The sequence below is a fragment of the Mirounga leonina genome, unplaced genomic scaffold (genome assembly GCF_011800145.1).
Source record: "Mirounga leonina isolate KUSES-001 unplaced genomic scaffold, KU_Mleo_1.0 Mir_127, whole genome shotgun sequence".
NCBI lineage: Eukaryota > Metazoa > Chordata > Mammalia > Carnivora > Phocidae > Mirounga > Mirounga leonina.
In genome coordinates this window covers 78,269,533-78,293,565 of record NW_023270316.1, presented here as the reverse complement: position 1 = coordinate 78,293,565, position 24,033 = coordinate 78,269,533, and the positions used below count along the sequence as shown (strand labels likewise).

The following is a 24,033-nucleotide window of genomic DNA, read 5'->3' as shown; positions in this document are numbered from 1 at the left end:
ATTTATTCTGTTCTTCCTTCTTTGCTATTGCCATTATGTGCACATTACAATTTTTGTCCCACACTTCTTGGACATTGTTTTTTTTCCAGTCTTTCTTTTTTGCAGTTTGAGAAATCTCAATTAACATGTCTTCAAGCTCACTGATTATTTCTTCAGCCCAGAGCATTATTCTAATGAGCCCATCAAAGGCATTCTTCATTTCTATTATAGTGTTTTTTATTTCTAGCATTTCTTTTTGATTCTAAGAGTTTCCCCATCTCTGCTTACATTACCTGTTATTATATGTTGTGTACTTTTCTATTAGAGCACTTAGTTATATTAATCATGGTTATTTTAAATTCTGGTCTGCTAATTCCAAAATCTTTGCTATATTTGGATCTGGTTCTGATGCTTGCTTTCTCTTCAGACTGCCTTTTGCCTTTTAGCGTGTCAACGGAGTTTTCTGAGAGCCAGGTAAGATCTATTAGGTAAATGTTACTTAAGGAGATAGGTTTTGGGGCGCCTGGGTGGCTCAGTCGTTAAGCGTCTGCCTTTGGCTCAGGTCATGATCCCAGGGTCCTGGGATCAAGCCCCGCATGGGGCTCCCTGCTCAGCGGGAAGCCTGCTTCTCCCTCTCCCACTCCCTCTGCTTGTGTTCCCTCTCTTGCTGTGTCTCTCTGTCAAATAAATAAAATCTTAAAAAAAAAAGGAGATAGGTTTTAAGTGTGAGGTTCTATGTTTATCTGGATAACATTAGGATGAGTTTACTGTCTGCTATAGTTGTAGGTGTCAGAGGCTTTTAAACATTTCCTCTGGTGTCTTTGTTTTTGTCTCCTCTGTTGTTTTCATTTCCCTAGAGACTCCTTCATATATAAGGTCTGAGAGGTGCAGTTCTTTCTGTTGTATCCCCCTTAGGAGCCTTCCTAATGTGTGGTGAGGTGTGGGGGGAGGAGAAGTGTTTTATAATCTTATGATTAGGTCTCAGTCTGTTAGTGAGCCTGTATCCCAGGGTTGTGATCCTCACAAGTGCTTTCAGTTTTTTGTCTTCCTTCATAAGTGAGACAGGAAGGCTAGAGGAGGCCAGAGTTGGGTATTTCCATTCCCCCAGGTTGGTTAGACTTTGGTAAAAGTTTCCTGTGCAGGCCTTTGCTAAGGAGAACAGAATGCTCTGGAAGTATTTCAAAATGATTACTTTTCCCCTCCCCTTGAGGGAAGATTTTTCTCAGATCTTCACTGTGAGAACCTGGTGGGGCTCTGCTAGGTAAAACTCACAAAAGTACATGAAACCGTCATGGCTGGGTCTTCACAAGTTTTTATCTCTCAAGCTAGCCCATGCTCAGATTCTAGCAATTAGTCAAATCACTCTTTAAATGTTCCCACCAGATGCTGGCTGCCGCAGTGATTTCCAGGTAGTTTCTGCTCTGGGTAAGCTCTGCTTCTCTGTATCTGCCCATCTCCAGTTTTCATGTTCCTATGCCTTATGGTCTCGATTTTCTAAGGATTCTCAATTCTCAATGGATCTAAGAAGAGCTGCTGACTTTCAGTTTTTTAGCTTTTTTCTTGCTGTGAGGACAGGAGTGACGATGTTCAAGCTCTTTACATGTTGGAAAGTAAACTACCTTAAAAATATCTTTTTGATCTCTCCAGTTATTTACTTAGACTAATTAGTTCTCTAGAAGTGAACTTACTGCACAAAGTAAGTACATACTTTAAGAGTTTTGATACATACTGCCAAACTTCCCTCCAAAGAGGTACCAAATTAACCTATATTTACTTTTCTGCTCATAAACCTTCACTGCTCCCTCACTGGTCAAAGATGATGTCCACTCATCTCTACCAAATATACAAGCCTCTGATGGTTGCATAGGGTTACTGAAAGGCCCTGTACAATATGACCCTCATCTGCTTTGCAATTTGATCTGTCACTACTCCCTAACACAATTCTTTGGTTTTAGTGCTTGGTGAACTTACTGTGTAGAGCATGCCATAATCATTCATTTTGTTTTTATTCAAGTCATCTCTCAATATTGAAAATGCCTTCCCAAGTCTTTGTAGCCTTTTTCAACTCAATTTACACTAGCCCTTATCAGTTTCCCACATATAGCTACCTACAGGGCAGTACTTCCAGCACCCTGACAGGTGTCAGGAAGACAAGAAGTTTGCAGAGAACACTTTTAAAATAGAGGGCACAGAGGATAGGGCTGTATTTACTCTCTGCAAAGTAAAAGGGACTAGTTTAGGTAATACAGCTAAGAATTTCTAATATCATTTGGAATAATTAAAAAGTTGATGGTTTATGAAATAAAATGACATAATTATAGCTTTTGGATTTTTGCTTCTTATTGTATTTTTGTCCCCCCCCCATTGCTCTAATCTGGTTTCATTCTTTGCCCAATTTAAAACATCAATACTACCAAAAACTAATATCCCAGATAAATTAATTATTCTATTAACATATTTAGTGACATTAAAAACTTACCTGTTTTTCCTTTGGCTCTTTAGAAAAACCCATAAACAAAACAACTATTTCTTAGATAAATACATAAAATGTTTAACTACACTTGTGTCATGAAGAATGTAAAGTCTAAATAATAAGCAAATGCATGGTACAAAGAATTATAATTAAAATGAAGAAAAGTTGTTACCAATTCTGAAAAATAGAAGTTTTTCAGCCTTAATGTTTGATTTCTAAAAAAAAAACAAAACTTAAAAAACTTAAAAAAAAATCCAAAAAACAACTTACGTTCCATTTGGTCAAACATTACTGAAAAGAGGAAGTCTCGTGGTGTCATATAATATTCTCCTTCATGTTCCAGTGAAGAAAATTGCATGAAGCGCTGTTTACGAAGGGACAATTTTTCTCGCATCTCTCCAGAGTCAACATTTTCCTAAAAGAAAAAGAAATTGCAATTTAAGACTTTTTTCAGTATGATTCCCCAACTTAGCTACTTCTAGAATAATCTTTACAGAGTAGTTTTAGTGTTTAGTCTAACAATCTCCAAATTTTTCAAACATTCATTTAATAAATATTTACTTGACTGTCTACTCGCCACTCTTTCAGGCATGAAGATAAAACAGTGAATGATACTAACTTGAAGAACTTCCATTCGAGAGTGGGAAAATGACAATTAATGAATACATGTAGAAAATAAGGTGAGATAATAAGAAGTGCCACAAAGAAATATTAAGCAGGATAAGAAAGTCGTAAGGAGTAGTATTTTAGATAGGATACTCAGGGGAGGCCTTCCTAAAGAGGTGACATTTAAAGACACTAAATGAGGTACAGTTAGTGAGCCCTGGGGCTCTCTGGAGGAAGAGCATCCTAAGCAAGAGGTAAAGTAAATCAAAGACCATGAGATTCCTCTGTGTGTGTGTGTGTTCCTAGGTAAGCCTGGTGTGTTCAAGGAGCAGTGTGGCAGAAGATCAGATCAGAGAGAAAAGTAGAGGCAATGGGGTGCCTGGGTGGCTCAGATGGTTGGGTGTCTGCCTTCGGCTCAGGTCACGATCCCAGGGTTCTGAGATGGAGCCCCGCATCAGACTTCCTGCCTGGCGGGGAGCCTGCTTCTCCCTCTCCCTCTACTGTTCCCCCTGCTTGTGCTCTCTCGCTCTGTCAAATAAATAAATAAGTAAAATCTTGAAAAAAAAAAAAAAAGAGGCAAAAGATCAAGTAAAGTTGTGCTTTTTCACAAAGATAAAATATATCATGTCTGATAAATAGCTCTGCTTTCAGAAATATATTTACATCATGGGTGGAGAGTGCTAAAAGGACAAGAACTGGTAAAATATTGTCAGTGTAAGAGTCTGGATATCTCAGGCAATGGCACCTAGACCTTGACTCAATGCTGAGATAAACAATATTGTAATCTTTATTGCTAACCTTTTGTTGAGCACTTACTACATGCTAGGGACTATACTAATAAAGCACTCTACATGAATTATTTAGTTAGTCCTCACAATAACTGAACAACAGATACTAAAGTAGATATGGCGACTAAAGGAAATGGCACAGCCAGGATAAAAAACCAGGGGTGTCCAACTCAAAGTGTTTCAATCCATTAAATACCACACTAACCCCCTATCCATGGCTGGGCACTGTATCCTAGGCAAACTGGAAGAACACAACACAGCAGTTAACGTAAACGCCAATGTCAATATAGCAATCTTGACACAGAATGCGAGTATTATCTGTGAAATCCAAAAGCACACTCTCACCTTGGATTGCTTTCCTTAAAGCACTTCTCTGACCTGGACCACAACATCCTTCCTGGGCACATTACTTCCTTTTCACACTTACTGCTACTGAACCTATTATTTACCCTGACACACAGTGATGTTCACTGACTAGAATTGAAATGGGGGAAAAATGTGAATTCCAGTTGCTTAAACCTCTGCAAATTCAAAGCCAACAAAATTCAAAGCCAACAAAATTCAAAGTTAACAGCTCCTTTTTGGCTGATCTTGGTTTTCTGACTAGTATTCTCTTTCCCATTTTGACAATTGCTTTCCTTGAGAAGCTAGTTTTATGCCTCTTTTGTGTTCTACACAGTGCATGCCAGAATACTGGACATATATAGAATACTCAATAATACTGGAATGATCTGAACCCCTATCTTCTTCAGAACCTGTCTATTCATGTCTTTCCCCTTAAATTACTACTATAAAAATGACTTGAGGCACGCTTTGATTACATGAGTCCATACTCTTACATAATAATCAGAAAACTGAATTTTCTTAATACTCTCTGAACATTTTATACATGAGGCAGATACAGTAACAGATATATTATTATTTTATTTAACAAACTGATACTGAGTATATGTAGGAAAACAGTGGCAAACAAGACAAACATTAATTCCTACTAGAACACACTCAGTGTTTTGGCAATGAAATTACAGAAAGTATACATGAGACAGGGAAGGGAGGGTGGGTAAGAGTCTTCTCAGTAAATGTCACAGCACTGTCAAAGTCCTAGATATGAGAGAGAATACAGTGTATTAGAAGAACTGAAAGAAGTTGAGTAAGGACATATACATTATTAACTTAGAGAACAATTCATTAAAAATACTAAAATTAATATAGTCTAGTAAGAGATTAACAAAAGTAACTAATCCACACAGAAATATAGTATATTTCCAAATCCTTAAACAAATGCTGTCTTTCTTTATACTTCCTAATACCTAAATTGTTCCTGACTGATTAAAAGAGTACCTTTTTATCCAACTCAATCCTTTTTGTGTAAATAAACTCTTCAAATTTCAACCAACTAAAAGGAGTCAATTACTCATTTATTCTCCTCCTCAAATGGTCTCATAGCAGGACGGACTATTGTCAACTCTGCCTCTCTTCGTTTTCATGTTGTCCTCCATCTTGCAGCAGTCCTACTCTTTCCTGGTATATTGAAAATGACCAAGAAGTAAAAACACAAACCTCCCACTCTTTTATAGCATGACATGAAAACTATTTTCAAAGAAATCCTATTTTTTTCTTTTAGGAGATTTAGACCCTAAAAATCCCCCTATCTCATGATTACCATTTTCTGTATGCCTGTATGTCTATAACTTGCACAAGCATGACATCTCTGAAGAGTCTTGAGAAGAATCAATTATTCTGGGAAGTGCCATTTTAAATAATGGTTGGTTGGGTTGTTATCCCTTCCAATTTTGGTTAAATATCCTCTCTTGGGAACAAGAAAAAGTAGAGGCGGTAAAACTAAAACTCCCTTTCAAGGGCTGATTTCTGACCTTAAAGTTGTCATCTGAATTACAGGCCATGAATTTAGAAGGTCACTTATAAACAAATGACCTCCAAAACAAATCTGTCCTACCACCATGACTCCATTAGTAGACGGTGTGATATACGAACATCTAACAACCCCTACCCAACATCCTCACAATTCAATCTGGTATTGTGGCCTTTAATTCCTGTTACTTCATGGTATAAACAGACCTATTCTCCTACCCCGAAATCTTTTAACTCCCATGCCAGCAGTAATAATGTCTCTCTTTTTTTCTAATCCTTTCTATTATCTCTCACACTCTGCTTATTGAGTACCCAGCTATCACCTGGGGTCACCACCACTGTAGATTCTAATCCTACCACTTCTCTTATGGAATATAAAGTGGAAGCCCCCAACTTACAATCTCTTAACACTGGTCTTTCCCTGCATCCTCATCTACCCTTCAAGTAAGTACTTAATTGAGCATCTACTAACTTGAGGACACTCTAGGAAGAGACAGAACACATATGAGTCAAGACAGCAATAGGACAGTACTTAATCCTAACAATAATAGCTAATGTTAATTAAACAGGTAGTATATGCAAGGCAAGTGCTAACATCTTTACATACACGGTCTCACTCAACCTTCACAATAACCTTGAGAGACATCATCTTTATCAACCTCATATTACAAAAGAAGAAACCAAGGCTTGTCAAGGTTTACCTGCTTGCCTAGATCAACACAGCAGGTAAGCTGACAGCATAGGCAGTATGACAACCCTGGGCTCAAGCACTATCCTATACTAGCTCCTCTAAGAATTATATAAATTAAGAAAACAAAGAAAGCAGTGTGGGTAATGATGGCTGAGGAAGCTCATGAAAACAGTGGGACTTAAGCTAGACTCTAGAGAATAAAAAGGACTACAACAACAATTAGCAATCTTTTAGGGCTAACTGTTGTTCATTTTCTAAATGGTATGTATTACTGCTCTTGTTCAATCAAACTTAAAGTAAGTAGGATTTCTAATATGTTTCTTTGCTACAATAAAATTTTTGTAGAGGGAAAAATATTGTTTTAAAGCTAGAGCTAGAGCTAATTGCTAGAGCTTTTGTAATTCCAAGCTGATGAACCAACAAATCAGTTTTATTTAGGTCACCTTTATCATAGTTGAATTTTAAGTTTATTTATTTCTTTAGTAATCTCTACACCCAACATGGGGCTTGACCTCATGACCCTGAGATCGAGTCGCATGCTCCTCTGACCAAGCCAACCAGTAGTTGAGTTTTAAAGTACATTTTAAAAGACCACTATTATAATTGATGTGCAATATATATTTATGCTTTTTTTTTAAAGATTTTATTTATTTATGTGACAGAGAGAGACACAGCAAGAGAGGGAACACAATCAGGGGGAGCGGGAGAGGGAGAAGCAGGCTTCCCGCGGAGCAGGGAGCCCGATGTGGGGCTCGATCCCAGGACCCTGGGAACATGACCTGAGCGGAAGGCAGACGCTTAACGACTGAGCCACCCGGGCGCCGCTATGCTTACTTCATAGAATTTAGACAATTTACCATTTTTTATTGAAGTATAAACATACGACACGTAATGTTACATTTAATTTGCCATTTTTATTATTTTATTTCTGCCTTACTTCATTTGTATAACCATTTTGATCAAATCTCAGACTTACTGGATGGAATTAATTGTCAAGAATTAACAATTTTCCCTTCCTCCCCAACCCTTTCATCTCTGTGCTTTTCCTACTCATATGTTTGCATGCTCTCTTTTTTCTCACTTCCCCTTCCTTTCTCTCCTTCCCTTGCATGTTTTAGGTGGCTTTATTTTATTTATTTTTAAAAATTTTAACTTAAGTAATCTCTACACCCAACATGGGGCTCAAACTTACAACCTCAAGATCAAGAGTCCCATGCTCTACTGACTGAACCAGCCAGTCGCCCGAAAATCAGGAGTTTTCAGGGGGCTTTTTAAAAATTGTTAGCTGCTGTTCTCATATTCCTTGAACTATTATTGTTGTTATTGTTATTGATATTGTTGTGGGTACTCATTTCCTTTAATCTCCACTCACTTTCTTTAGTCTCTTTCTTACTTTGGTATATGTGTGGCCTATCTGTGGTAGGTTGGGCTTGACAAACTGAACTAAGGCAAAGACAATGGCTTGTAGACTTTGGTGAGTGTAGTTAGAATATCAGTTTGGATGGAGACAATGAGGAGAAATAATAAAGGTCAAAATATTAAAGTTATATCTGAGAGTAACGATCTACGAGCAAATCCTAGCTTATCTGTATTGTTACATATCAGGCAGTGAAAAGTTCATTAATTCATTCTCAAACATTTAAGAATCTCTTTTTTAAATTTAATTTCAAGTTAGTTAACATATAGTGTATTATTAGTTTTGAGGGTAGAATTTAGTGATTCATCAGTTGCATATGACACCCAGTGCTCATTATATCAAATGCCCTCCTTTTTTAAAGAACCTCTTATGCGTCACTGTTCTATAGATATATGATGGATACTATGAGGTTTTCCTTTTAAGGAGTTTACAAAGGGGACTGTTGGATAGCAAATAAATAATTAAGAACACTGTCCCTGAGGTCAAACTGCCTGGAATTCAAATTCTAGTTCTGTCACTTACTAGATATGTGACCTTGGACCAGTTACCTCTCTGTGCTTCATCTGACTGATGTGAAAAATGTGGAAACTGTAATCAAAGTGCCTGGATTTAAATCCCAGCTCTATCACTTGGCCAAGTTATATGACCCTCTCCTTCACTTAACCCTAATTTGGAAAATGGAGAAAACAGATTATCTATGTCAAAGGGTCTTTTATTTTTTACTCATTAAAAAAAGTTAAGTATAATTAACATACAATGTTATATTAGTTTCAGGTGTACAGCATATTGATTCAACAATTCTATACATTAATCAATGCTTACCACAACAAATGTAGTCACTATCTATCACCATACAAGTTATTACAATATTATTGACTACATTCTCTATGCTGTATCTTTTCATCTCTGTGAATTATTCAGAGTCTTTTAAAGAATGAGTGTTCAATGAAATAATACACATAAAGCCCTTAACATAACACCCAGCACATTCTAAGTGCTTTTAGAAGGTTAGCTATTACAACTACGATATCATAATTTTAACAAATGCTCTAACAGGAAATATATATAAAAAAAAAAAATCTGTGAGAAGGCAGAAAGAGGACCAATTAACTGCCTTGTTACTTGGAAGACTTAAGAAAGGCATCACAGAGCAGGGGATAGTTGAACCAGATCACAAAAGAGGAGTATAAGGAACTACCGCACAGCAAATTATAATAAAGTCAGTTCTGAGCTTTGGGCTGCCAGATCCATGGTGTAGGTCTCTGGGGTACATGAAAAAAATGGATCAAAGAGGAGAAGAGCAGACATACTATACTGGAAAGATCATCTTGACTACTGACATCTTCTTTTGTTAATTTATACAATAGTCACCATATATGTAAGACACTGGAACCTACATGGCTGATTCTATAGGATATCTCATACCATGATTCAGCACTTACTCTTAACCTATACATCAATCTAATAAACTTGGGTTATTAAGTTTCAAAATCCCAGCACATTAAAAACATTAAGTTATACATGTTAGAGTCACATATACTGATGGCAGACAGGAGATCTACATAGCCTGACAGTGACATAGGAGAGAAAAATAATATAAAACAGACATGGCTGCAATAGTCTGGACCAACCACTGTTAAACAACCAATCAGTGGCCTCTGGGTCTATTTATGGTGATGATCTTCAGGCACCGAGAAACTGCTAATTATGTAGGGAATGTTCTATTAAAAATGTATGAAAATATGTAACACAGTTTAACTGCTTTAAATACATATCTTGCATAAAAAGGATGTTTAATTACTTACAAGGGTAATTTTAGTCATCTGGAAGATTCACTCACATGCACACTCCCAATGATGCTATATAAATTCAGCATTACTGTCTGATCTACTATATATCCAAAGTACTTTGCAGAGTGCCTGTTATATAAAAATACCAGGGCTATGTTTATATAAACTGAAAATGATTAGAATCGTGACTGAAAATGGAATGTCTTTCAGAAAAATATAAGTAGATGTAGTTTGGGCTTGTCATAAATACTATTACATGTCAAAGAAAATTAGACCACAGGATGTAAATCTCTTTATCTTTCCAATATTGTTAACATACACCTTTAAAAATTTATTATTTTTTATATATATATTTTTAATTTTATTATGTTAGTCACCATACAATACATCATTAGTTTTTGATGTGGTGATCCATGATCCATTGTTTTCGTATAACACCCAGTGCTCCATGCAGGACGTGCCCTCCTCAATACCCATCACCAGGCTAATCTTTCCCCCCCTCCCCCTTCCCCTCTAAAACCCTGTTTGTTTCTCAGAGTCCATAGTCTCTCATGGTTCATCTCTCCCTCCGATATCCCCCCCCTTCATTTTTCCCTTCCTTCTCCTAATGTCCTCCATGCCATTCCTTATGTTCCACAAATAAGTGAAACCATATAATTGACTTTCTCTGCTTGACTTATTTCACTTAGCATAATCTCCTCCAGTCCCATCCATGTTGATGTAAAAGTTGGGTATTCATCCTTTCTGATGACTGAGTAATATTCCATTGTATATATGGACCACATCTTTATCCATTCATCTGTTGAAGGGCATCTCGGCTCTTTCCACAGTTTGGCTATTGCGGACATTGCTGCTATGAACATTGGGGTGCATATGGCCCTTCTTTTCACTACATCTGTGTCTTTGGGGTAAATACCCAGTAGTGCAATTGCTGGGTCATAGGGTAGCTCTACTTTTAAATTTCTGAGGAACCTCCACACTGTTTTCCAAAGTGGCTGTACCAACTTGCATTCCCACCAACAGTGTAAGAGGGTTCCCCTTTCTCCACAACCTCTCCAACATTTGTTGTTTCTTGCTCTGTCCATTTTTTGCCATTCTAACTGGTGTAAGGTGGTATCTCAATGTGGTTTTGATTTGAATTTCCCTGATGGCTAATGATGATGAACGTTTTTTCATGTGTCTGTTAGCCATTTGTATGTCTTCTTCAGAGAAGTGTCTTTTCAAATCTTCTGCCCATTTTTTGACTTGATTATTTGTTTTTTGGGTGTTGAGTTTGAGAAGTTCTTTATAGATCTTGGATACCAGCCCTTTATCTGTAGTGTCATTTGCAAACATCTTCTCCCATTCTGTGGGTTGCCTCTTTGTTTTGTTGACTGTTTCCTTTGCTGTGCAGAAGCTTTTTATCTTGATGAAGTCCCAAAAGTTCATTTTTGCTTTTGTTTCACTAGCTTTTGGAGATGTATCTTGAAAGAAGTTGCTGTGGGCGATGTCAAAGAGGTTACTGCCTATGTTCTCCCCTAGGATTTTTTTGGTGAGGTCTTTCATCCATTTTGAGTTTATCTTTGTGACTGGTGTTAGAGAATGGTCGAGTTTCATTCTTCTGCATGTGGCTGTCCAAATTTCCCAACATCATTTATTGAAGAGACTTTTTTCCATTGCATGTTTTTTCCTGCTTTGTCGAAGATTATTTGACCATAGAGTTGAGGGTCCATATCTGGGTGCTCTATTCTGCTCCATTGGTCTATATGTCTGTTTTTGTGCCAGTACCATGCTGTCTTGGTGATCACAGCTTTGTAATATAGCTTGAAATCGGGCAACGTGATGCCCCCAGCTTTGTTTTTCTTTTTCAACATTTCCTTGGCGATTCGGGGTCTTTTCTGATTCCATACAAATTTTAGGGTTGTTTGTTCCAGCACTTTGAAAAATGTCATTGGAATTTTGACCGGGATGGCACTGAAGGTATAGATTGCTCTCGGTAGCATAGACATTTTAACAATGTTTATTCTTCCGATCCATGAGCATGGAATATTTTAACATACACCTTTAAAAGAACTTACCACTAGTGTATTCTTAGTCATAATGAAGTATCACTTACAGGAAAAGCATCTACAAACAGCATTTCAGTATGCTAACATATAGGTTTGGAGGATTGCAGGATGTCAAGAGAATGTTACTGCTTTTTCCTAGGGCTAAATCAATTCCTTTCAAAGATAAAAAGTATTATAAGGCAAACCATAATTTTGACTATTTAGGATATAAATGTCAGCATAAATATCAATATTCATGTCTAAAATCCTTCTAAGTAGTGAGGGCTGTTTCAATGCTCTGGAGAAAGTATCAGCATCAGAGGAAGTTGGACTCGCCAGGTATTAAAGGATCTACTACACAAACAAGTTTACCCTTTCGATTTTTGGTTTTTAATCTCAATCAATATAATAATCCACTTGAAAATAAAATCTGGGGAGATCCTTTCTACTATACTAGTTTCCTCTAAAAAAGGGGGTATAAGGTACCTTCTAGAGAGAGTTAACTCCTAATAAAATCAAAGGGTCATTAAAAAACAAAACAAAAAACCCAAAACCCAAAATACTGATGAGAAAGTGTTAAGTAAAAGTTCTTAAAACCTCCTTCCCACAACATGACAAAAAAACCAAAAAGCAGTTAAGTACAGCCATACTGATGCTAGCTAGCTCCTAACTGCCTACTTTAAACTGGTCCTAGAAGGATCTTCTGATAATTTGGATCAAATGGTAAGACAACAGTAGGACTGAAAATTAGTTTCTTCTTCCAGAGAGGAGTGCCATGTAAGGGAGAGAGGTTGAACCACGAGAGGCTGAAATCCTGAAATTCCTCACTGGTTAGGGCCACCCTGTAGAGCTGTGTGAACTGCACAACTCTAAGGGGCACCATTCACTGGAATCACCATGCAGTTGTCCAGCAAATGGCAGGCAGCAAAGTGCACTGAGGAAGGGGTATGTTTTTCTAATCTGTACAAAATTACCATATGGGACAGGGGTAGTGCTGTCACTGACGTTTCCCAGTTTGAAGGGACTGCGCAGGCCAGAGAAAAGTAGCTCCTGTCACTCTCTGCATTCACTATAGGCCCAACGGTTGTCCTTTTTTCCCTCCTGTGTTCTGTCAAAGGTGGGCCAGCATCAGCAAGTTATGACTTGGTTGGGCAGAGGGAAAATACTGTATTCATGACCACAGATCCCTCAGGCAGCTAAAAGATTGAACAGTTGATAGAACTATGAACATCCTGTTCTTTGGCTAATATTCTAACACAAATATAAAAAGAGTGCTTAGATCAGGATGGAAAGGAGTCAAGGATAAACATTCACATTGTTTGCAAACAACATATTTGGCTGGAACATCTGTTAAAAACCTAGTGTTGGGCCTATGCAAATTCTGTGGGAAAATATGAAGATGAACAATAAGAAACAATGAACAATGAAAATCACATTCTGAAAGAAAATAAAAGTTATAGGAAATGAAAGTGGCAACTTTATAACATCAGAGAGCAAAGATAAGATGCAAGACAATAGAAATAAATACCTGAAAAAGGAGTTGGTCTAGCTAACTAAGAGGAAGACACCATTATTAACCTTAAAATACTTTAAGAAACAGAAAAGATTAAAATCAACCTTGCAGAAAATATATGGACTATGTGATAGGAAAAAAAAAAATCACACAGAAGGCAAAGAAAATCACAAAGAAAAGCAATCAGGGAAAAGAATATGCACACGTATGACAGACGCAAAGGACTCAACTTATGAATAACTGCTGTGCTCCTGGAAGAGAAAAGAGCAAAATCAAACATCAATTTCCAAAATACAGTGGGGAAAAAAAAACTTTACTGAAATCAAGACTAGAATTTGCTACTCTGTTTGCCACTGCCCTATGTGTATGTACTTTGGGTTTGAATAAGCCTACAAGACCTCAGGGGACACTGATCAGTTTTAGTCTCTTTCAGAAAACCTAAATAAGGTAGATGTTAGAAAATCTAAATAAGGTTAAAACCACAATGCCCCTATTGCTGGATATCTTAAAAACTGTTTTCTAAGTAGTTAAAACAAAACAAAACAAAAAAGGACAATAAAAGATGTCATTTATTTCTCAGGTTATTCTTTTTTTTTTTTTTTTTCCTCAGGTTATTCTTAAAAGACATGTATCACTCTTACATGTTATGTGGGGAAATGAAAGCAGTGCCCAGGGGAGAGCACACTGAAGCTACTCAACCTGAAGGGCTAGAATAAACTTTTTTGCCCCTCCTCTCAACTTATTTACTGCAGTTCGAGAGAACTGTTCCACTAGGAATGGACTAACCATTATTAATCTTAATCTTTATCTGAATAATGAGATTCCGTAAGAAACTTCTACAAATCTACTCTGTTGGCCAATGTATACTGTTACACATAAATAACCAATGGACTGGCATGAGGGAAGCAGCTGCTAGAGGAACTAGCTCCCCAGAAAGAAGAGTATAGAATGCAGTGGTAGAGATCAAAGAGCTGTGGAGGGCCTGTTGGTGGCTCTCTGTTATCTGAAACCCACCAGAGACCGAATTTAGAGTCTTGGTAGGTGGAAAGTGATGGCAGTGGGGATGAATTCCTATTACCACAACTATTTGCTTCTCAAACCTGCATCTAAAGCTAAATACATGGGAAAGGAGGGGCAGCAGAAACGCTGGGATTTGGGGCTACACTGAACACGTGAGAACCATCCACATGGTTCTGGTTATACATAAAATGCTCCATGGATTTCAAGGATTACTTGTAATGAAGGAAAAAATGTGACAAAGGAATTAAGAGCAATGAGTGATGTGGCTGGATAAAAGAGATCTTTGAAAGCTGATGACTTCTGTTAAAACATTTCTCTAGTTTATTGCCTTTAAAGCAACAGGTGCGTCACCATTCTGTCTACATTTTATCCATGAAGTGACAAATCTGAAAAAGTCCGTTCTCTGTTCTTTGTTGGACATTTTTGGTTTCTGCATTCTTGAGAAGAAAGTGAGAAAAGAAAGCCTTCCTTGCAATGCTTTTAATATATCCAATATACCCTACAATGCATTAGATAAGATGTAGTAAAACCATATTCATCTGGGACCTTTATTTTGGAATTTGTAGCAGTCTGGATACAATGTAATTGCTTTGTTGTTTTTGAACTTTCTGTGGCTAATTGAAAGACTGTATTTTCTTCTTAAGAAAACTTTACAATTGGAAAATTGCAGTCATTAAAACGTTTCCATTTTGTTCTGAATGGGGGAGATTTTATGTACATGAAACAAAGTAGTGCCAGACTAAATTAGAAATATTCACTGCATAAGCTGTATTTCACAATAAACTCTACAAAATGACAGAGTATTAGCCAAGGAGACAGAAGTGCCTCCTGGGAGACCTGGGAGACCTGGAAGCTCTGGGAACTACGCTGGGTGGCTTCTGAACATTGTCTGATCTAGTGATGGCCTAGTCTAGACTTCTTCCCAGAGACTGAAAGAAAGCTAGTGTGACTTTTCTTAGATAAACACGGTAATGAAATGGCACATGCTTATATGTATTAATTAATAAAAAAAACCCCCACAGAATTCTGTGTAAAGAAGTGGCCACTGTCAGGAGATGCTGATAAGTAAAAAAAATAAGCATCTTAGTAACCGATTTCTGTTTCCTGATGAGATCACTGAGCAGAAGAATACTCACTCTCCCTTCCTCCATAATTACCTTGCAGGAGGTACATAACTACATAAATTTTTGTTTACGCTCTTAATGAAAAGTTTAAATTAGCTTCACATGATTAAATAAAAGACTAGAGTCTTAACTTAAAACTTCAATACCCTTCTAAAGTTTCATCAATATCACTCATTGAAACCATAACTAAATAACATTTTCCTTAGGAAACGGAGTTACTTCAGCTTATTACCCCTCCCATCCCCATGCCCACACAGAAGGTAAATATTACTTTAACTCTATCTACAACTATTCAACATGAACCTATTTAAGAAATATCATGTGTCTCCTATGACCAAGCATTGTATAGAGGTAAAATGAAGAGACATTCACTTTCTAGTGGGGGAAGCATAATGGAATGGAAGGTGGGAAGTGCTAGACAGTAGTGTGAAAGGAGCAACTAGCGTTTAGCAGATGTGTATGTCTCGCAAGGATAAATTTCAAACTGTGGTAACTATTTTTCAATGTTATTTATCAACCATGACATTTCGACTTCTTACTTTTTAAAAATGAGATATGCACCAGACTAATATTTTTCAAGATGATACAATTAAATTTAAGTAGAAAACTAGCAACAGGTCTAGTCTCAGTAGATTTATCTAGATTGTGATCTATCTTCTTAGGAAGCAGATCAGGAACAAGGAACCTTTTGTGATGGAAGATGGATCTAATTTCTGGAATCTTACATATCCATGCAAAAAGGTCTCCTCAAAACTGAGAATTTCAAGTAAGCCTGGGGAAAGTGGTGCTATCAGAGAACTGAGTCATAAACAGAGGATACCACTAGAGATAACAACATTTAGGATATTGTATCTTACAATACATGACACAGTATGGAGCAAAGAAGGGATGGATTAAAGGATCCCTCTCTCCTCCCTCCCACCCCTTCGTGGGGAACAGCTGCAGTCTGTAGTCTAAGTATTTTATAGTTTGGGACTGCAGAAGGAAAGCAATTCATTCCTATAGTATTCTGCACTGCTTTCCCTCCAGGTTCCCACATTCTCTGTGATCTACTCAAACTTCCATATCCCCAATCCCCAGCAAAAGACAGCCTGTCCCCTCAGGCAACAGGAAACTCATTGTGAGGATGGCTGTTAATGCTTGTGGCTGAATACTGATAGCAATTTGCCTATCACCAAGCCCCTTAAGCCCCACACCCTAACCCTACCCAAAATTTGGTCAAAGACTGGAATTATTTTTGAAAAGAGCAATATGTTGTTTGTATAAAAAAAGAAATTGTACCCAAAACAAAAATAAAACAAATTTTTTTTTTTTAAAGATTTTATTTATTTAGGGTGCCTGGGTGGCTCAGTTGGTTAAGCGACTGCCTTCGGCTCAGGTCATGATCCTGGAGTCCCGGGATCGAGTCCCACATCGGGCTCCCTGCTCAGCAGGGAGTCTGTTTCTCCCTCTGACCCTCCTCCCTCTCATGCTCTCTGTCTCTCATTCTCTCTCTCGCAAATAAATTAAAAAAAAAAAAAGATTTTATTTATTTATTTGACAGAGAGAGAGACAGCGAAAGAGGGAACACAAGCAGGGGGAGTGGGAGAGGGAGAAGCAGGCTTCCTGCCGAGCAGGGAGCCCGATGCGGGGCTCGATCCCAGGACCCTGGGATCATGACCTGAGCCGAAGGCAGACGCTTAACGATGGAGACACCCAGGCGCACCTAAAACAAATTTAAAAAAAAAACTCTCAGGTAAACATGGAAAGGTAACGAAAACCTGAATGAAGGGGCAGATTTGCAATCTCTAAGAACAAAATTACATTTCTATTTAAAAAATTTCATTGGTACTATTATTATTATTTTTTAATGAACTGGGTCTTTGTGCAAAATGAATATTGTACTAACTTAAAATGTCAACCTTAGTTTTGTTCATTGCTAATATGATTTTCCTAAAACTGATTGGCTTGCTGGTGTCCTTAGCTTCAGTACTGATGGGGCTACCCTTCCATGGGCTTCAACAAAACTTCACTGCATACCTTTCTAGAAGACAGATTAAATAACCACTTATTGCTTCTGACTGTAATTAAAACACTTCACAAAACTAAGCATGTAATATAGTTAGTTGTTTCTTGTCCCTCTTTTCATTTGGCTAACTTATTTGTTAAGAATTAATTCTGGCAGTTACTGTTCTAGGAGTCCTTCCTCGAGTACCCATTTTGGGTTAGGTAGCCTCTCAGTAGAAGCACAGAGAACCCTGAGTAAATTTTTATTAAGTCCTAACGACTCTGTACTGGAACTGTCTGTGGCCCCATACAAAGAATTCTTTAAGAACAGAAAATATCTTTTTTCCCTTCTGTATCACCAGTGCCTACTACATGGTTAATATTGCTAAATGGTTAAAAAAAAAAAAAAAGTGTGGCAGGAATGCATGGATCTTTATAAATGGGAATCAATTCCCAACTCAGAGTGTGACATTAAAAAAATAATTTAAAAATCTTAAAAAAATAATTTAGAAGATTTTAGTTTTTGAACAAATATGCAAAAGTTTTTTGTTTACATTATAAACCATATTAATTTATTGAAATATCTTTAGATAGCTATGTATGTACTTTGTCATGTGTAATTGCACTAAAGAAGTTTGCACACAAATGGAAATAAAGGCTCTTTGTTTCCTTTTATTATAACCACAAATTACTGCATCCTGTTACATACTTCAGATTTAAAGAATGCCTTCATAATAAGAGGAAAGAGGTAAAGCCACTGACAGGTGGTGGCAGTGTTAACCATACCAAAGAACATTGCCTTATTTTTTGCCTATCACAGAAATCATGGAATCCCAGAAACAGAATGCTCTGAAACTGGATTATACCAGCTGCTTCACACTCTCCTGTAAGTAAATATGAATGAATGATTTAACGGATTTTGGGCCTTATACCATGTTTGGATTAGGTTTTAATGGATTTTTTTTCAGCTTTGGCTTGCAGTTCACTGACATAACTTAATGCAGTATATTTATGATAAAATTTTGCTATTAGAATGTACTTGTAGGAAATGAGCAGGGGATGAGCCAGACATTTTACCAAGCATTGGCAAAACAGGTAGAGTTTACTAGCAAAGGTACTAAGGTGCATGCCATCTGTATATCTGTTGATGTCTGTAAATTACATTACCAGTAAATAAAGTAATAGATTACACAATACAAAAAGACAACTAATACACAGATATGACTATTTATTTTGGCAAATTAATTTATTATTCAAGCAAATCACTTAAGACCTGGCAAAGATTTGCCAAAATCTCCCTTTCTGCTTTTACCTCATTCTTTGGACAAATTTCATGAGAAGATATCCACGCTCTCATTCAGTAATTTTTGAAAATAGTGCAACAGTGAAGATTTAAAAAGATTCCATAATAGAATTTGCTATATACTGACTGGAAAACCAGATTTTTTTTTTTTTTTTTTGCTTTAAGGTAGTACCAAGCATAACTAAAGTAAACAACTGCTAAATAAAAAAATGGAAAAGAATTTTCATTTACTAAGTTAGCAGAATTGTTAGCATTTGCCTAGGCAACAGTGAGGTGTGTACTGAATATGAAGTTCTCTGGGCGCATCTTAAAGAAAAATCTTTATCTTGGGACGCCTGGGTGGCTCAGTCGTTTGGGCATCTGCCTTTGGCTCAGGTCATGATCCCAGAGTCCTGGGATCGAGCCCCGTATTGGGCTCCTTGCTTAGTGGGGAGCCTGCTTCTCCCTCTGCCTGCCGCTCCCTCTGCTTGTGCTCTCTCTCTCTGACAAATAAATAAAATCTTTAAAAAAAAGAAAAGAAAAATCTTTACCTTGACCCCTGAGAACTTTAGAATCTTACATAAGAAAACAAAACCAGTGAAAACCTGTAGTTGATGATAACTTGTTACATATGTACTTTAAGGGTAGGCATGGACAGAACTAGCACTTGGGTAATCTTGTTAAAATTTATTTGGTGATAATTTACTCCTGTACTCTTTATAACTAAGAGAATAACTAGTGAAATCTTGGGAAGCCTGGGGGAAAGAAGGAACAGATATATTTGTAGGCTAGAATAAACAGAGCCTAAAGGGCTGAAATGATTCAGGGAACCCACATCTCCAAACTTGAATTGTTAGGGAAGTCTCAAAGAATAACTGAATATTTAAAGACTTGGATGGATTCTGTCCCTTCTGGTGTAAAATTAGTTTCTAAATATTTATTGCTATTGGTTAGATACTTTTAACTTATAAACTTTAAAAAACTTATATATGGGGGCACCTGGGTGGCTAAGTCGGTTGGAAGTCTTGGTTTTGGGTTGGGTCGTGGTCCTGGGGTTGTGGGATCGAGCCCTGCATGGGGCTCCTGCCTTGGCACAGAGTCTGCTTGGGACTCTCTCTCCCTCTCCCCAACCCTCTCTCTCTCCCTAATATAAATAAATAAATCTTTAAAAAATACTTTATATATGTACTACATACTACCAATATTAATAATATTCCTATGAACTTATAAGTAGACTCCTTAGGCTCTGAGAACTTGAATAACCCAACCCACTCACAGGCTAGAGGGTAAACAGAATAAAATTGAAGATGCTTCCTCAGACAACGGGCCTTTAATATTTAAAGGAGAGGGATATGGTAATTGACAAATGTGGTGTACCATTTATAAAGCTATACACAGGATAAGCTAGTGTAATAAGGCTAATGGAACATACACTGGGCTAGAAAAGAGAATGTAGAGAGTCAGAACAGAAGTGAAGAACTGATGAGAGGGAAGAGTAAATATGAAAAAAGTAAAGGTAAATACCATAAATTATCTGATTTGAGGGTAAAATTGAAAAGCTAGGAGAAACGCAGTGAGACGTGATAGAAGCAATGACCTAGACGATAACTTTAGATACAACATTTCATAATATGAAGAAAGACCAATATTAAGAAGCCAGAAGGGAAAAGAGATGTAACCTAAAAAAAAATCAGAGCAGAGGCCCTAAACTCTACACCACGTGGTCATATTTCTTGGTGTTCGTAACTCCCTGAAATTTCATGTGAAAATTGTATATGCACTTTGAGAACAAAGCATATACCTTTTATCACATTCTTAATAGATTCACAACCTATTCAAAGATTGACAAATCAGCAAAAGTGATAATATGGTAAAATACAATTAGTAAATAAAATGCTCCAATTTTAAGCACTGCCCATAACAGTGTATATAATTAACTATAAATAACTGAGATGACTATCAGATTCCATCTTTTTTCAACATATAGTTGTAGGGATCTCTCTTTCTCTTTTTTTTAAAGATTTTATTTATTTATTTGAGAGGGAGCACAGAGGAGAGTGAGAGGGAGAAGTAGACTTTCCGCTAAGCAGGGAGCCCGCTGCGGGGCTTGGTCCCAGGACCTGAGCTGAAGGCAGACGCTTAACTGACTGAGCCACCCAGGGGCCCCTGCAGGGATCTCTCAAAATTTCAAAGGAAAAAAAAAAAAGCTTCCCAAATAGGAGTAAGTATAAAATGAGAAATCTATTAATTCCAGGTCCTTTAAAAATGTCTTACATTTTCCACCAGCTAAAGTAGATTAATTTAAGTAAAGAATAAGCAATTGCGGTCTAACCAGAACAATGTACTAAAGGACATCTCTGCTATATACAAATACCAAATAAAAGCTTGGTCTTAATAAAATCTTATATGTATCTGCACAACTCCTTAAAAATTGAGGTACAAATGAAATACAACACTATAATGCACAATTCTGATTTTTGTATCACTATACTTTTCCACCGATATGTTGCTAAAGCCATTGTAGGTTGCTTTCCCCAAACTAGGCACTACTCTATATAAGGAAACTGTCATCACACTAAGCATAATAAATTCTTAACAGCTTTTAGTAGAAAAACTAAAGAGAAATATGAATAAGAAGAGATGGACAGCAAGGACATGGGGCAAGAGACAGTCCCTAAAAGGGCAAAGACAGCTCACTTTCATTAACTTTATTTCTGTAACATGAAAAAATAATATTTTGTTAATAATATTGTCTTCCAAAATTTTAAGAAAAACCTTCCTATTCAAGATATAAAATCCAAAACTTTAACAATGACAATTTTTTTAAGTCATAGTAAAGAGAGATGATTTTTACACATTCCTTTTTGCCCTTTCAATTTTCTATAATATACACAAATTTCAAGAAAAAAAAGACAATATAAGTAATCTTTAAGAATCAAGATATAGCCAACAGCTCCAACTCCCTTCCTAAGATATTTCAAGGAATTTCAATAACCACAATAAAATAGTATTTTGATAGTGTTTCAAGAAGCCATCTTTTCATGACTGTAATTTTTTTTTTATTTTTTATTTTATTTATTTTTTTTTAATTTTTTTTTATTCTTATGTTAATCCCCTTACATTACAACATTAGTTTTAGATGAAGTGTTCCATGATTCATTGTTTGTGCACAACACCCAGTGCTCCATGCAGAATGTGCCCTCCTAAATACCCACCACCAGGCTAACCCATCCTCCCACCCCCCTCCCCTCTAGAACCCTGTTTGTTTTTCAGAGTCCATCATCTCTCATGGTTCGCATGACTGTAATTTAAGAAGGATTTAATCACTGCCTAGTGGTCAAGTGCACTCTTGAAACTCAAAGTCCTAATTTAAAAACAAAACAATTGTAGTACTGCATAAAAAAGTCAATTACAAATAAAACATGATTAGTTAGTATCACGTTTGTGTCTTTGGCTCATATTATTCCACTGACTGTCCACTTTCTATTGCAATGGTTTCCTGGTTAAAAATCAGTGTTTGTTTATAATCATTCTTTTTTGGCTTGCCTATTAAAGTATCTTACACTTGGTATGTCTACTAGAAGAGATAAGGCTTTCACATTATACTTCGATGTATGTAGGACTGATAATCAGATGAGCTTTTAGAAGATGCTCAGCTATTTACTGTTTTTCCTTAAGTCAATCATATTTTGCTTTGAAATATCTAGAACAATTTGTGAAAAAACACTGCACTTTACTATTTAAGGTTTATTATGTCTAATTTAAAAAATGCTTTGCATTTCCAAGGCAATACCAGCTAAGTCATGAAGAACTGAGGAGGGAGATGCTTGGAACTCACATGTAATAGGAAACAAGGTATAAAGTTTCTAGTACATAATACATGAATCATACAATATATGTGGATAAATTTAAGACTTTATAAGGCTGTATTTCTTAATTAATAGTAACCACAACTTTCATTCTACGTATCACCCATTCATGGAACTTTCACAGATGTCAATAAAAATTTTCTACATGGACCAGGCTGTACTTAAACATATGATTCATTAAGTATTATTTCTAGAGAGAAATTATTTATAATTTGAAACATTTAACATTCATATTCAAATTTTAATTCATATACTGCCACTACTGGTGGCTTACGATATGTTTATACACTGTTGTAATTCATAAAACTCTAAAATTCACAATAACAAGAGCATTAATTTGTATACATGATCTACTAGAACCTATGTTTTATAGAATAAGGGCAAACAGAATTTTTTCCTTAGGTTCAGCTAAACAAATATAATTGCCATAGGAAAGATTAAAATACACTTCTGCTTTGATATTACAATTTGTTTTTCTTTTTTTCCTTGGTCCCTGCACCCCCGAGAAAAGTACCACAAAAGATTTACAGTAGGATATATAAGTACTGTCCTATTATACAAGGAAGGAAAGTAAGACAACCTCTCATTCATGTAGGACAAATAGCTATGCCAAAAGCACAAATTACATCTAATTACAGGGTATAACTTTGTCATCTTTCTTTTCATAATCTAGCCATTTACACACTTTGATTTTTTACTTCCATTTGGGTTTATTAACATCAAAGCTTTGTCATCATTTATCTGTTTCTAGAGACATTTTTACCTGAGGCAATAAAGAATAAAAACGTCTTTGCATTCTTGCTTTACTGTTGACTAAAGAAAGCTTTAGTCTTCACTGGCCTTTCAGCGTTTCATGGTTATTAAACTTCTGAATGTTGCTGTAAAGTTTACTGCCCTTGGAATACCAATTTTAAAGGTACTATCATTAAACCCAATGCACTGCTCACATATACACTCCAATTCAAGTATACTCCAGTAAGTTTGTGTTTTACCCATTGCTAGTGGTATTATTGTCTTTTACCCCCTTTTCACAAAAATAATCACCACAAATACAGTCAGACAACCTGGAATAAAAGAAAGCAACACCAATTTAATTTTATGAATTGTGTAGGGTCGTCACAGCAAATTAAAATAGCTCCACTGTATTAATTACATGACTGGGGTTTTTAAATTATTCATTCATATATAACAGAAATGCATTACATTTAATGAAATTTGCAAATTCACTTCCCAATTAATATATTTGTCTGACAGTTTAAACACAATGATCCACACTCCTTGCTTTTATTTATCTAAAATTTGTGACCATTTGGTTTAAGTCGGGTCGTACCCACAAAATATAAAATAGGAGTTCAAATGTGAATTTAAATATTATCAGAGGAAAATAAACCATCCTTGGTGTTCTCTTACTATTTTAGACTTTAAATATTTTAAAATGTAATACCACGGTACAGTATATTACTTAGAGTAAACTCATAGTACAAATTTTTCTTCAAAATAACTTATTAGATGATACTTTAAGTAACACTGGAAAAACTCACCAAAACAAAGCCATTAGAATTTTATGGTAATTAGTCCTATAACCATTGTAACTGT

At 36.4% G+C, this 24,033-nt stretch overlaps 1 protein-coding gene across 1 annotated transcript in view; it reads right to left on the bottom strand.

The window, feature by feature from the left end:
* Positions 1 to 24,033, bottom strand: part of MICU2 (mitochondrial calcium uptake 2) — a 173,998-nt gene that overhangs the window by 131,741 nt on the left and 18,224 nt on the right. Inside the window, exon 2 of the mRNA XM_035003699.1 lies at positions 2,723 to 2,867. Within this exon, the coding sequence (XP_034859590.1) occupies positions 2,723 to 2,867 (145 nt within the window). The remainder of the gene's footprint in view (positions 1 to 2,722; positions 2,868 to 24,033) is intronic.